Consider the following 12871-nt stretch of genomic DNA (forward strand, 5'->3'; position numbering starts at 1 on the left):
AAATCTCCCTCTGGGCTGGAGCTTTCCTTTGGTGCAGCCCTGGAACAAGAGCACACCCACCCTTGTCCCACTCCCCAGACCTGGGCCTTTCCCTGCTCTATTTTAGCTTCTCAGGCTGTGAACCGACCTCCCAACAGTGAATAACTGTGTGCAGTACAACCCCTGCCCTTCCCCCACCTGCATTCCAGGGACTTGGCATTGCTGTGAGGAGCCTGGTCTGAAAGAGCCTTGAATGGAAGGTTGCTTCCAGGGACGTGAACCTCATATCCCTTAGGAGTAACAGGTGTTGATGTACCTTGTAAAGTGCTGTATCTGTGTGTGATGCTAAATAATCCCCTTTTCCCTGCAGTGTTCATATCCATCACCCACGTCCATCGCACCAAGCCCCTGTGGAAGAAGAGCCCCCTCTCCAACCGGTGGTGGACGCTCACTGTGGCTGTTGTGTAAGTACCCCCGGGCCCTGGAGAGGTGTTCCAGGGTGCTGGAGCAAGGAGGTCTCCAGGCCCACTCCAGCACCACTTTGCTGGTGCTGAGGAGAATAAAGTACATGGCGATTGATCTCCACTGCTGAACTGGTGAAGGGTCTCTGTTGTGAGCATTTCATCTGGGCCTGAACTCTGATCTGCAGATCCTGGGAAGCTTGTCAGGTCTGCTGAGATTTGCTCTGTCTGTTTTTAATCTTAGATTGCTGGGGCAAGTGGCACAGACTGTGCTGGACCTGAAACTCTGGGAAAACCTCAATTCTTCTTTGACATTTAACCACGTCTCCATCTCTCCGGTCTCATGGCTCCTGGGTTTTCTTTCCTTGGTCCTTGTGGTTATTATCAATGAGATAGTCAAGCTGCATGAAATCAGGTATGGGGGTTGAAGGGAGGACGGGGAGAAAGGGCTGGAGCCTCCTTCCAGCCTGGCCTTGAGCTGCAAAAAATAATGATGCCCAGGGAACAGGGTGGGGAACAAAAAGGAAGAGCTGATTGCATTGTGTAAATCACCTGGCTATTGTGTGCAGGCCCATGTTCCACCTCCCAGGGAGGAAGCGCAGGGGAGGAAGGAGGGTCAGAGAAGGGCAGTGGCAGTGATTGGGAGCAGGAAGGGAGAACAAAATTTCCTTATCTCAAACCAAAGGGAGGGAGGCAGCCAAGGTCTGTGCAACACAAGTATGGAATTGGGGAGGGCTGTTCTCTCCATCTTGTCCCATGAGGACAGAGAGGCATTGAATCACAGCAGAGGAAATGTGCCTTCACACAGAGCCTGGACTGTGAGACTCGTTTTCACGGGAAGTGGCTGAAGCCAAGAATGAGTAGCAGGCAGAGTGACTGGCTGTTCTTCCCTGCACGGGGAGCAGCCGGAGCTGGGAGTCATTAGCCGGAGCTAATGAACATTGATTCAGGAAATGGGCTGGGGAGGAAAAGCAGCAGGGATTACAGGGAACCCTGATGGGGATAGAGACACCATCTCAGTTCCCGGGAAGGGTTTCTGGACCTTTCTATGCTGTGTCTGGTGTCCCTGGAGATGGGATTTAGCTGGATGGGGTAGGACTGAGACCATGGGTTGCTCTCTGGATTTGATTCCCCTCCCAGGCTACCATAGGGACCAGGCCAGGGGCTTCCCTGCTTCTTGGGACTGGCAGCTCAGGAGTGGCAGTGGGGCAGTTTTGCCTTTCACCCCTCCACATACTGACTCTCTTCTTTCTTCTCCAGGGTCCGTGTCCGTTACCAAAAGAGGCAGAAGTTGCAGTTTGAAACCAAGTTGGGGATGAATTCGCCATTTTAAAAGCACCCAGCTCAAGTTCCCTGGAGCCAGGGCCAAACAGCCACCAGGAGAGTGGCTGCACCAAAGGCTCAGGGAGTTTTCCCTCACACATGCAAACCTGACAGCCTCCTGGCAAAACTACATCTGCACCTTCCCAGGCCCCAGGCAGGGATCCCCCCACAGGTATGCAGCCCCTCCCCAGCCTGCCAGGTACCCTCACGGGAGCCTGCAAGCTCTGGTGCCTGTTCTGGCTGCTCCTCCTTTATTTATTTATTGCTAGAGGTATTTGTTAGTATCATGGTGATGCTAAAACGAAGCGACTCCTTTCCTCTTTGTGAGCAGATGGGTTTCCTGGGCCTGTCAGGAGAATCTGGAACCAGTAGGGCTGCTGAAGCAGGAGATCTCTATTGAAACCCGTTTTGTTTTCCATCTCTGCCTGCCCTCCGTGTGTGCGTGCCTGTGCATGCCCTCCCCGCCTCCCTGCCCTGTGTCCCGGGGCAAAGGAGCCATCCCTCTTGCAGTCCCAGGAGTGCTGGGAGCTCACATTCCCTACGGGACAGTGGAGAGGGTCTCTGGACAGCCGGGCTGAGCCAGCCCTGCCCTCTAGTGTCGTTGTCACAGCTTTGTGCTGGCTGTGTCGGAAGAGGGATGAGACAGGGCTTTGGGAAAAGCTGCCTGTGATCCTCTGGTCTGGTGCAGAGGGAGGGCAGCTCTGCCTGCCTGCAGGGAGCCAGCATGGCTCAACTTCCTGTAGCCCTGTTGAACCAGCTTTTATCTTCTTTAACAACCCCCAGAGAGGTTTTATAGCTGTTCTCCTGCTTGTGATCCGAATTGCTGTTCTGCTTCAGTAATGTGCCTGCTTGAGAGAGCCACAGCTCCAGATAAAGCCTGAGCCCTGCCTATCCCACCCTAGATAGAGGGGATGTCTTTCCAGGCAGGATATCTGCAACTTGCAGTTGTGACTAATACAGAGCTGGTGAATGGCTCCTTTCCCAATCCCAGGATTGTGCTGCATCCAGTACTTGCTCTCCAAGGCACAGGGAACCCCCCCAATCATATCTGTCTGTGATAGTGCTGGGAAGTCTCTCCCCTCTGTGCTAATGCCTTCACACAGAACCACAGAATGGTTTGGGTTGGAAGGGGCCTTAAAGCTTATCTCATTCCACCCCCTGCCATGGGCAGGGACACCTTCCTCTATCCCAGGTTGCTCCAAGCCCTGTCCAACCTGACCTTTAACAATTCCAGGGATTGCCACAGCCTCCATGGGCAACATCTGCTCAATGTTTTTCTGGAGGTCTCTTCCTTTGCCTGGAGAGACCCTCCCCTGAGGGCTGCAGCCAGCTATCATCTGCCCCAGTGCAGCACACAAGCTCCTGAGCTCTGACCAGACCCTGTCTGTACTGGGAGCACTGGTGCCCTTGTGGGCTGACAGCCAAGGGCCACGCAGGAGCGAGCACACAGGCTTGGCTGCCAGAATATTTGCAGCTCATGGAGATGTTGACTCTAGTTCTAAACACTGACTGGTAAATCCTAGCCCTGTTTTTGGTCCCAACATTAACACTACAATATTTGGCTGTTACTTCCCCTTTGGTAGCTGAGATTAACAATTGGCAGCTAGTCCCTCCTGGGCAGGCAGGGAGCTGGCTGGAACCCCCAAGCTCTGCTCTGCTGCTCCACCTCGTCTTCCTCACTTTTCAGCATAACCAGAGAGCACGGACACGTCTGAGTGTCTCTAAGCAATACTCTCACCCTGCTGTGGGGCTGGTAGAGGAGCAGAGCTGGGTACAGCCAACCCCTGAACTCTGGGGACACACTGAGGATGCTGGAGGGGGGCAGCTGGGGGTGTTCCAAGCCCTGAACCCAGTTCCTGCAGCTGGGGAGATCCCGTGCTGGCAGGATTGCATGGGATAGGGAGCCAGCAGCTCCCTGGGGAAGCACAGGGCTGCTCCCCTGCACCACAGCAGCGTCTGCCCAGCTTTGCCAGCCAGGCTGGACTGTGCCCTCACTCCCCTGGCACCTGCAGGGCTCAGGGAGAACAGGCTGCCGCCTTTCACTGGCACTAAATGCCAGCTCCAGATCTGTGACACCTGGCCCCTGAGAAATCAGCTTTCCTTCCTGATGCCAGGGTTGGATCACAAGTGGGATATGATCTCCTCTGTGACAGAGCTGAGCTGCAGTCAGAGGCAGCACAGGGCTGCTCACTGCTGTCCCAACTTTCTCCCCACCCAGACCTCAGCTCTTGCCCTGTGCCATGAACTGTTGTAGGTGATAAAAGGCAGCAGATTCCAGGGCTTCCTGCTGGCCACACCTTCTGCTGGAGGAGGCACCTTCAAGGTTTCCTCCTCTGGGTGATCACAAATGTTTATTTTCCTGCATCCTCCTTCCCCTGCTAGACTTGGAGGGAGCTAAAGTGTATGAATGGAACCTTTTGGATGGTCTTGCCAGTGCCACCCTTCCCTCAGCCATTGAAGTGTCCAAGGGTCAGGGTGTACGGCTTCAGAAGGAAATTTCCTACATCAAAATGTTTTTAAATGCTGTATATTTTATATTAAATTTTTGGGATGTATGTAAAAATATTTCATTTGTATTAAAACTTGTAAATTGTATAAAAAAGAAAAAAAAGAAACAAACCCAGACCCACAAGCATCCAGTATATGAATGGCAATAAATGATTGTCTTGGATAACACACCCAAGAGTGGGAACAAGTTTGCACCCAACAAAGCAAGGAGGTAAAAATGTCTGTGGCTGCTGGGGTCACAGGGTGTGATTTTTCTATTGTAGGGACACAGCCTGAGAGCTTGATGCTCCTGGGATCCAGTTCTGGCCTTTTTCCCAGTTTCTGTTCAGCTTTGGGCAAATCTGTCCATCTCTGAAGGCCTCTTCCTACAGAATAAGTTTGCTTACGTGGTGGTTTCCTGGATTCCAGGCACTGCTTCAGTTGAGACTGGTGGCACAGTTTGAATCCCTCAGGATGGATGAAAGGTCAGGGTGAGCTGAAGAGGCACTGGGAGCACTGGAGACAAGCAGTGGTGGGATAAGGAGGCCTGGGCTGCTTGTCCTGACCAAAGCAGGCCCTGGGGTGACAGTGGCCGCACTCTGAGCAGGCAGGAGGAGGGGGGAATGCTCTGCCTGGCACAGGGGGATAGTGGAGGTGTCACATGGGCAGAGCTGGGCACTGCGACACCAGTGCTGTCACCACGTTACTGCCGTGGTGGCGAGACTCACACTGAACATTAACCTCACTGGAGGTGACTGGGACTCACCAGGGGAGATGATCTGAGGAACCCTGGAGCACTCAAGGGACAGGATAAAGCTGATCCTTGATGGGCTTCAAGCAGTAGGAAACAAGCTTGTGCCATTTGACACAAAGGACACAACTAGGCAAAACTATCAAAAGGGTAAAATATGCCCCACTGTTTAATAGAATTTAGTCTTAATGGATGTTAGTGGAAAACAAAACACATGATTAACACAAACAGAGCAGATGGTTTAAAATCTGTTGTCAGTCTGGTGATTACATGGGCTATTTTTTCCCCTCACTGTCTCGCTGCACGGAGCAGGTGCAGCTGGGGTCAGTAAGTCCCAGTTGCAGTGTACATAACTTACACACCATACAGTAGCTTCAAAATAGAGATCTAGAGCTCAAAAAATAGGCATTCTTCTGCAAAATCAAATGTTTAATTCCCTTATTGACAATGAGAGCAGCGTTGTGCTGCCCTCAGGTGGCTCAGACAGCGGCAGCTCCACCCCAGTGTCCTATTATCCCTGACCCAAGACTTGCAGTTCTGGTTAGTAAATATATATAATAAATCACATTTAAAATATATACATTGGCCTTTAAAAAAAAAACATTTACAGTTTATCAACATTGGAAAAAAAAACCAACCTGGGTTTGTCCCAGGTTGACTCATGAGAGTAAAAATCAGTTTTAAAAGGTTTCTGTGAACCTCTTGATAAAGTGCCACTGGTTGTAGCTGTTTGAAAACATCATGTTCATGACGTGGCACTCAGACACGGACAGTGGATACACTCAGTGTGGAACAGAAATCAGAGCCAGGGAAGAAGTGTCTTACCCGCCTCACACTGACCTCAAGTCCTGGCCAACGATAGGATTTTAGGTTTTTTCAGGGCTTTCTGTCTTTGCTTTTTAGCCCAGAAGCTGGGCTGGCACCTCTTGCCTGCAGCTCAGCTGCCCTCGGGCGCAGAGACCCTCAGGAATGTTCAGGTGGGCTTTGCTCTCCTTCCCATGCAACAGCACAAGGGGCTGCAAACACTCCAGTCCAGCCACAAACTCCCAACAGGATTGGGAAGCAACTGCCTTCTCAGCCACCTTCTCCCTCTCCAGTTTGGTTTTGCACTGGTGATTTTTTTTTTTTTTTTTTAAAGGAAAAGATGTGGATTTTTCTTTCCCTTTGTTTGGAATTCTTGTAGCAAATGGCACTTCAGCACAATCTTCGGTTCCCTTCTGGTGCTCCGATGCTTTCATTTGCTTGGCATGCCGAGCGCGAGCCAAGTTCGGGGCTCTTGGACATATTTAGCCATGCACTACTGAGCAGCCCCTGCGAGAGAAATGTGTCTCGGAGCGATGCAGCCGCTCCTCCCGCCTGGATGCAGGCAGCTCTCGCTGCCGTTCCCCCGCTGCAGCCACGGGCTGCGGCCGCATCCAGCGCGCGGGAGCTGCTCCCGAGCCGAATTCCCCCGGTGCATCCGGGGTCAGCTCCCCCGCTGGGCTGCACAGCCGCGGGGAAGGATCACGTCCCAAACGCTGCTACTGTTGAACAATGCTCACGGCGGGGTTTGTGCCAGCAGCTCCTCACAGGAGGGGCACTGGGAAAAGAGACTGTTTTCTCCCAAAAAAAAAGGGATAAGGGAGGGGAGAAAAAAATTTTGAAAGCATTAATCATGCTGCTGCTTCACTCTGGAAGGACCAGGGTGGGAGTTTGCGTAGGCACAGTGCTGGCAGGGGGCAAACTCCATTGAGCAGCACGATCCAGACAGACTGGCCCAAATTCCCAGGTTTTTGGCATTGCCATCACCATCCTCATCACTCTGGGAAGGGGCAGGAAGGCTCCCATGTCCGGCAGGGCTGTGGCGGAGCATCCGCTGCTCCGCGGGCTGTGCCAGCCCCATCTCGAGGGGTCTGTGGGTCCCACTGGAGGGATTTCGATCCACTTGGATTTCACGCTGGCTGACGCTGACGCGTTTGGAAAAGCGGCAAATAAAGCAGAAAGGTTCCTCCTCGCTCCGCAAGCTGCCAAATTGCGACAAGCCCTGTCTTCTTTTAGCTGCTGTCAGGCCTGGCCAGGGCTGGGGCTGCTCAGTGAATCGCCAGCTCGGTGGCGGCTGCCCAGGGAGGTCTCTCCTGTGACACATTGTTGGCAGGGGATAAATAATAACAGGCAGGACTGAACAATGCAGCAGGGAAAGAGAAAGGTCCCTTGTGGAGGCTCCTCAGCTCTGTGCAAGGGAACGAGGGCTTCTCCGTGGCCTCCAGGACTGCATGTGCAGCCCCTCTGGGCTCTCCTCCTGCTGCCAGTCTGGTGGGAAATGCCTGACCCCCTCAGAAACCAGCCCAAGGCCACGCTGGCACGTGTGACACAAGAGCCAGGGGTGGGCAAGGAGGGCAGCTGTGTTCCCAGCCGCAGTGCAAAGTGCGGGGAGGGAGGTGGCTGGAGAGACCTGCAGGCACCACTTGGTGCCAGATTCTCTCTTCCCCATCGCGAGGGGCACTGGTGGAGCAGCCAGAGGCAGGGAGGGGAAGGAGGGAGCAAGCCTCAGTCCAGCATTGCATCCAGCTGGTCGGCCAGGTCGTCGAACATGTTGCTGATGTCTTCCAAGATGTTCTTGGCTGAGTGCGCAGTCCCAGGGTGGCTGGGGAGGAAAGGGAGAGAGTCAAAGCACTGCCCAAAGGCTGCAGGTGGTGATGGGGAAGGTTTGGCGAGGCTGGATCCAACCCAGCAGCAAGAACTCAACAGAGAGCTGGGCTTGAGCACATGTGACCTGTGTGGTGCAGGCATGACGTGCCCATGCACAGCCCTTCGCCTGCCCACCCTGGGACCTTCCCAACCCCCCTCAAGGGGCCCAGCTCCAGCACTTCCCTCACCTTTCTGCCTCCTCCACTGTGATCTTCTTCTCTGCTGCCTGCAGTGTGGCAGCCAGGCTGGAGTTGGTCTGCTCCAGCCGCTGCTGGGCCAGGGTGGCCCCTGGGGCAGCTGCCAAAGGCTTTGCTGACACCTTGCTGCCCGTTTCCAGCGTCAGTGAGCCGGGAGTGGGCAGGGACCCAATCACATCTGGCACCGCCTCGGTGGCCGCCCAGGGAGCAACAGTGTGGCGGGAGGGCTGCAGGACCTGCTGGTAGATGGTCTTGGGTCCAGAGAAGACGAGCTTAGTGGATGCCACGGAGGTGTGCTTGGCAGGGACATCTGCAAAGGAAGGGGACTCATGGTAGGTGGTGACACAGGTCCTCCTCACCACCCATGCCGACATGGGAGGGAGCCCTACCATCACCACCTTGGAGACAGCTCCACAAACCCCCATACCTGGAGTGGGTGTCCTCACCACGGCCGTGCCGACCAGCTCTGTGGGGCTGGGGGTTTTGGTGGGGCTCGGGGCCTTCTTCATCCCTTTCTCCAGCGACAAGATGCTTTTCTCTATCTCAGCAATCCTGAACTCCACACTATCATCATCAAAGGCATCCCCAGCTGGCGCGGGCCGTGCTGCCGGTGCTGGGGGGCCCGCTATGCTCACAGCTTGGGCCTGGGCATACTGGGGTGTGGGGGTGCCCCCCGCCTCCGCCTGCCCTGCCATGCTGAACGCCTTCAGCACCGCCTGCAGCGGCTCCCGCTCCCTGAAGCGCGGCCGGCGCTTCACCGTGTCCGACTCAGTGAGGTTGAACTCCAGCACGGGTGGCTCCTTGGTCACAGCGGGGGCTGCTGGCTCCTTCCCCTGGGGCTCTGCTGGCTGGGAACCAGGCTCTGTGTCCAGCACGGCCGTGTCGGCCTTGGGATGCCCACTGGGCTTTGGCCGCTGTTTGATGGTTAAATTGCCTTCTTCTGCAAAGGGGATGCACTCACTGGAGCTGTTCTGGGACGATGAAGAGGACACCCCCGGCTTGGCCTCCTCCTCTGTGTCCGAGCAGGCATCCTCCCGCTCACCCTGCACAGCCACCTCTGTCATAGGAGCGCTGGGCTCGCTCACTGTCCGTCTCCGTGGCTTGCCGCTCTCAAAGGGGTCCCTGCTGCCATCGGGAAGCGTGGCACTGCTGGTGTCACCGCCATTGTGGGACTCCTCACCCACATCTGCCCGGGGGAGACAGTCCTGAGTCAGGTGCAGCGGTTTTGGGGCTAGGAGGGGCTTGGATGGACTTGCATCTGGTGTTCCCTCCAGCGCAGCTGCCAGGCTCTTCACTGTCCTGCCACGGCCGGCATCACTGGGGGTGTTACCTGTGTCAACTGTATCCTGGGGGGCTGCGGGCTGCCGCTCGGGGTTGGGGGGCTGCTCACCATCTGCCTCGGCAGCGAGGGCACTGGACACGGAGCTGAGGCGCTTGGGAGGCGGCGGCGGAGGGCCCTTGCGCTTGGCCCGGATAGCGAAGGACTGGCTGCGGGTCACCTTGGCATCCGCCTGCAGACAGGCCCGCGGCATCTGGCTGCGGCCCGGCCGCCGCGTCAGCGTGGCGTAGGAGCCCAGCGTGCTGCTGGGGGCCCCCTCCTCCTCCTCGTGCTCCCCGTCCGACAGCGCGTAGCGGTTCAGGCTGTGCGAGCGCTTCTTGTGCTTCAAGCCTTCGCCCCCGTTGTGCTGGTCCCCGGCCACGGGGGCTGTGGTGGGCGGCTCCGTGGGGCCGCACTGGCTGTGCAGGTAAGAGAAGCCTTTTTGGGCTGACGTCTGCAGGCTGCTCTTCTGTCCAGGGGAGACGGAGGGGTATGGGTGTGCCAGGGCCTTGGGCTGCTCTGCTCCCAGGACGGACGGGACTGTTGGGGATTTCAGGGAGACATGCGGGTACATGAAGACGTAGGGGGCTGTTCCCTTGCTGGGAGTCTGGGGAGGAGTACAGGGAGTGACTGCTGGAGTCCCGGCTCCTTTCTGAGCCACAGGCCGGGAGTACTGATCCGTGCCTTCAGGTAGGTTCCTCTCCTTGAGAGGGCTGCCCCCGCCGCCATTGGCAAAGCCATTCAGCCCCTCAGGGGACAGGAGCTTCCCGTAGGGCTCAGGGCTGGGCCGGCCCTGCAGGCTGACCGGGCTCTCCTTGCTGCGGGGGGGTGCACAGGACTGCCCACTGCTGCTGCTGCTCTCGCCGCTGCCCAGGCTCTCCTGTGAGGGGCTGGAGAGGCGCCGGGACAGCACATTGTCCTGCGAGTGCCCCGAGCCCCGCGACCGCACCCCGATGCTCTCCTGGCTCCGTGACATTCCCTGGCTGCTCTTGATGCCGAGTGTCTCGTGGCAGCTGTTGGACATGGCCGTCTGGAGCTCGTAGCTGAGCTCGCTGTCCTGGAAGGTTGTCATTTTGGGTGTGTGTGGGGACTGGCACTCCCCATTCTCCAGCGACTCGATGGTGACAATGTCCAGGGAACCGGGGACTTTGCGTCTTGCCAGAGTTGCTTCTGCTTGGTTGAGGCTTTTGCGGAGGTCTCTGAGCTTCTTGACAGCCAACATGATCTTCTTCTGGTGGCCTGCACGAAGGAAAGGGACATCAGGTCAGCTCCAGCCCCCAAGGCCTTTGTTTCCTGGCAAAAAGAGTAGTAGTTATGTCACACACCGGGGCAAAGGCCTCGGGGTTATCCAAACTCTGCCTATGGGAGGAGACAAACTACTGCTGGCATCTACCTGGCTGGGCCCAGCTCCAGCTGGCCAAGGAGAGTTCTTAGGGACAGCTAGGAACTGCCCTTTCCGGGCGCTCAGGACATGCCTGCACCTCCCAGCCTGAGGGAGAACGGGGCGTGGGGACAGACCTGGGTGGGAAACTTGGCTGCCCTGGGCCACCCCAGCATGGCAGGAGGGACTCACCCAGCTTGTTGATGCCAATCTCTTGCAGATCCTCCCACGTCAGGTCCGTCACGATGGTGATGGAGTCATAGCCGTTGTTCACCAGCTTTTTGTGGTACTGAGGCAACCCAATGGCACTGAGCCAGTCCATCAGGTCAGCCTGGAAAGAGCATGGAGCCATTGCTGTGAGCATCAAGGAATGGGCAGCACCTTCAGCATCCCCTCCCTGCCCTGCCCTGCCCAGGAGACTGTGTTTTTAGGGTGCCTCTGACTGCTTTAATGCAATCAAAGCCATTGCAGTGTGTATTTACTTACAGACCCCATCCTGTCCTATCCTGGGGTCAGAGAGCTCTGAGAAAAGACTTGGAAAAAGGGGGTGACCAAAGCCTCATTGCCAGGGACTCACCGGGATGTAGTTGGGCAGCCACTCAGCGATGCTAAGCTGCCCAATTTCCGTGGAGATCTTCTTCCTGTGGCCTGGTTTGGTCACGCCAATGGCTGTCAGATCCTAATGGGAGCAGAGTGGGGCCGTGGTCAGCAGTGGCTCAGGAAGCTCAGAGCAGTGGGTACCCACTGCAGGCAGCTCGGGGTGGGAAAGGAGCTGCCTCACCTCCGGGGTCATGCGGCTGATGGTGGGGACGTCGTAGCCGGCATTGAGGAAGTTGACAGTGTACGACTCCAGCTGGAACTCACGCAGCCAGTTGTAAATGGCTTCTGCATCCTGGGGAGAGGATGGGACACAGAACAGCCCATGATGGTGGCTGCAAGGGCTGGAAGAACCTGGCTGCTCCAGGCACAATGACAGTATCTCCCTGGGCAAGACCCACTTGTCCCCAGTGTCCTCAAGACCCAGTTCTCTGTGTCCCCGCTGCAGTGAGAGCTGAGCTGAGTGCCCCAAACATGGCCCTCTCACCCAGCACACCACTCCCCAGTTGTCCCAGTTACCTTCCCCTCGAGGAGCTGCTCAGGACGCAAGAACTGGTGGGAGAAGAGCCTGTCTCCAGGGGGGCAGCTGCCTGGGGTCTGGAGGCCCTGTGGCCCTGGCAGAAAGGAGAGGGGAGAACTGTCATAGGGGCACTTAAACAGCGAACAGCCCCTAGGGCTGGGAGGACAGCTGTCCCCAAGGCCCCATGGAGTAGGGACAGCTCTCACCTGCCGGGGAGGTCCCATTGTGTGGCTCTGATCCCAAAAGGTGTTGCTGAAGGTCATCACCAGTGGAGGGCAGAGGCTGAGGGAGAGGAGGAGTGAGTGGAGGAAGGATCCCGCTCTGGAGTCCAGCTTTGTCACACCCCCAGGAGCAGAGTGGGGGTCCCCATGCTGGGCTGCTGGCCACAGCTTCACCCAACAACAGGCTGGTCCCCAGCGAGAGATATGGGCAGGATTTGGCCCAGGGTCTTTTATTATCCTCTCAGGTGACACAGCACATGGTGGAAATGCTGTGTGATGCCAACCACAGCCTCCAGCTCCACTCAGAAAGGCCAGCTGTGCTTTGGGAGACAACTGCGGTCCCCCCAGGAGCATTTCCCTGCTGAATCCTGGCACCAAGTAGGTGTTTGGTGTAGGATACTCAACTCCAGCAGCAGGGAAGCGGATAGGGCTCCATCTCCAGCCTGAGCCAGCACAGGGAAGCAGCACAGGAGGAGGAGGGGCTGGTACCTACCCTGGCATTCTCAATGAGGATGCTGGTGCTCTGCCCATTGGTGCCCTCGGTGCTCTGGCCGCTGCCAGCGCTGCGGATGCTGCCAATGCTGCCCTCGCTGCCCACGCTGTTCCTGTCTCCTGCTGCTCGGGGCAAGCAGGGAGCCCGTCAGCAGCACCCCGGGATTGGGGGTAACACAGGGCACAGAGGTCCCCAGCAAGGACCCGTGTGCCAACACAGTGATCCCAGTAAAAAAAGAGTCTCCCACAAGATCCCTCCAGCCACAGACAATGCATCAGTTCCCTCCCACCTCCCAGCATGCACAACACAGACAGGGTGACCTGGGCTGGCAAGGGACACACAGAGGGCTGAGACACAGGGAGAGAAGGGGCTGCTCTAAGGGCTCCCCAAAACTCCCTTTTCCTGCATCTGCTTCCTCTCATCTGGCTGCTTCCCCATGGAGAGGTGGGGGGAGAGTCTCCCCCTGTGCCCCTGCC

At 56.8% G+C, this 12871-nt stretch overlaps 2 protein-coding genes across 12 annotated transcripts in view; one reads left to right on the forward strand and one right to left on the reverse strand.

Moving 5' to 3' along the window:
* Window positions 1–4441, forward strand: part of TMEM94 (transmembrane protein 94) — a 50545-nt gene extending 46104 nt beyond the window's left edge. For all 5 annotated transcript variants that reach the window (XM_048324056.1, XM_048324055.1, XM_048324058.1 and 2 more), the window contains 3 exons: window positions 350–443; window positions 685–855; window positions 1701–4441. In XM_048324056.1, coding sequence (XP_048180013.1) covers window positions 350–443; window positions 685–855; window positions 1701–1773 — 338 coding nt within the window. In that variant the 3' untranslated portion in view covers window positions 1774–4441. The remainder of the gene's footprint in view (window positions 1–349; window positions 444–684; window positions 856–1700) is intronic.
* A 700-nt stretch (window positions 4442–5141) lies between these two features.
* CASKIN2 (CASK interacting protein 2) overlaps window positions 5142–12871 on the reverse strand; it is a 38183-nt gene continuing 30453 nt past the window's right edge. For 4 of the 7 annotated variants that reach the window (XM_048324052.1, XM_048324050.1, XM_048324054.1 and 1 more), the window contains 9 exons: window positions 12396–12517; window positions 11888–11963; window positions 11681–11775; window positions 11346–11456; window positions 11142–11243; window positions 10757–10895; window positions 8293–10422; window positions 7857–8175; window positions 5142–7624 (listed from right to left, as the gene is read on the reverse strand). In XM_048324052.1, coding sequence (XP_048180009.1) covers window positions 7528–7624; window positions 7857–8175; window positions 8293–10422; window positions 10757–10895; window positions 11142–11243; window positions 11346–11456; window positions 11681–11775; window positions 11888–11963; window positions 12396–12517 — 3191 coding nt within the window. In that variant the 3' untranslated portion in view covers window positions 5142–7527. Of the gene's footprint in view, window positions 7625–7856; window positions 10423–10756; window positions 10896–11141; window positions 11244–11345; window positions 11457–11680; window positions 11776–11887; window positions 11964–12395; window positions 12518–12871 lie in introns of all 7 variants that reach the window. The other 3 variants (XM_048324048.1, XM_048324047.1, XM_048324049.1) reach the window with 1 other exon arrangement.

This window comes from Corvus hawaiiensis, chromosome 19, assembly GCF_020740725.1.
Source record: "Corvus hawaiiensis isolate bCorHaw1 chromosome 19, bCorHaw1.pri.cur, whole genome shotgun sequence".
Lineage (NCBI taxonomy): Eukaryota > Metazoa > Chordata > Aves > Passeriformes > Corvidae > Corvus > Corvus hawaiiensis.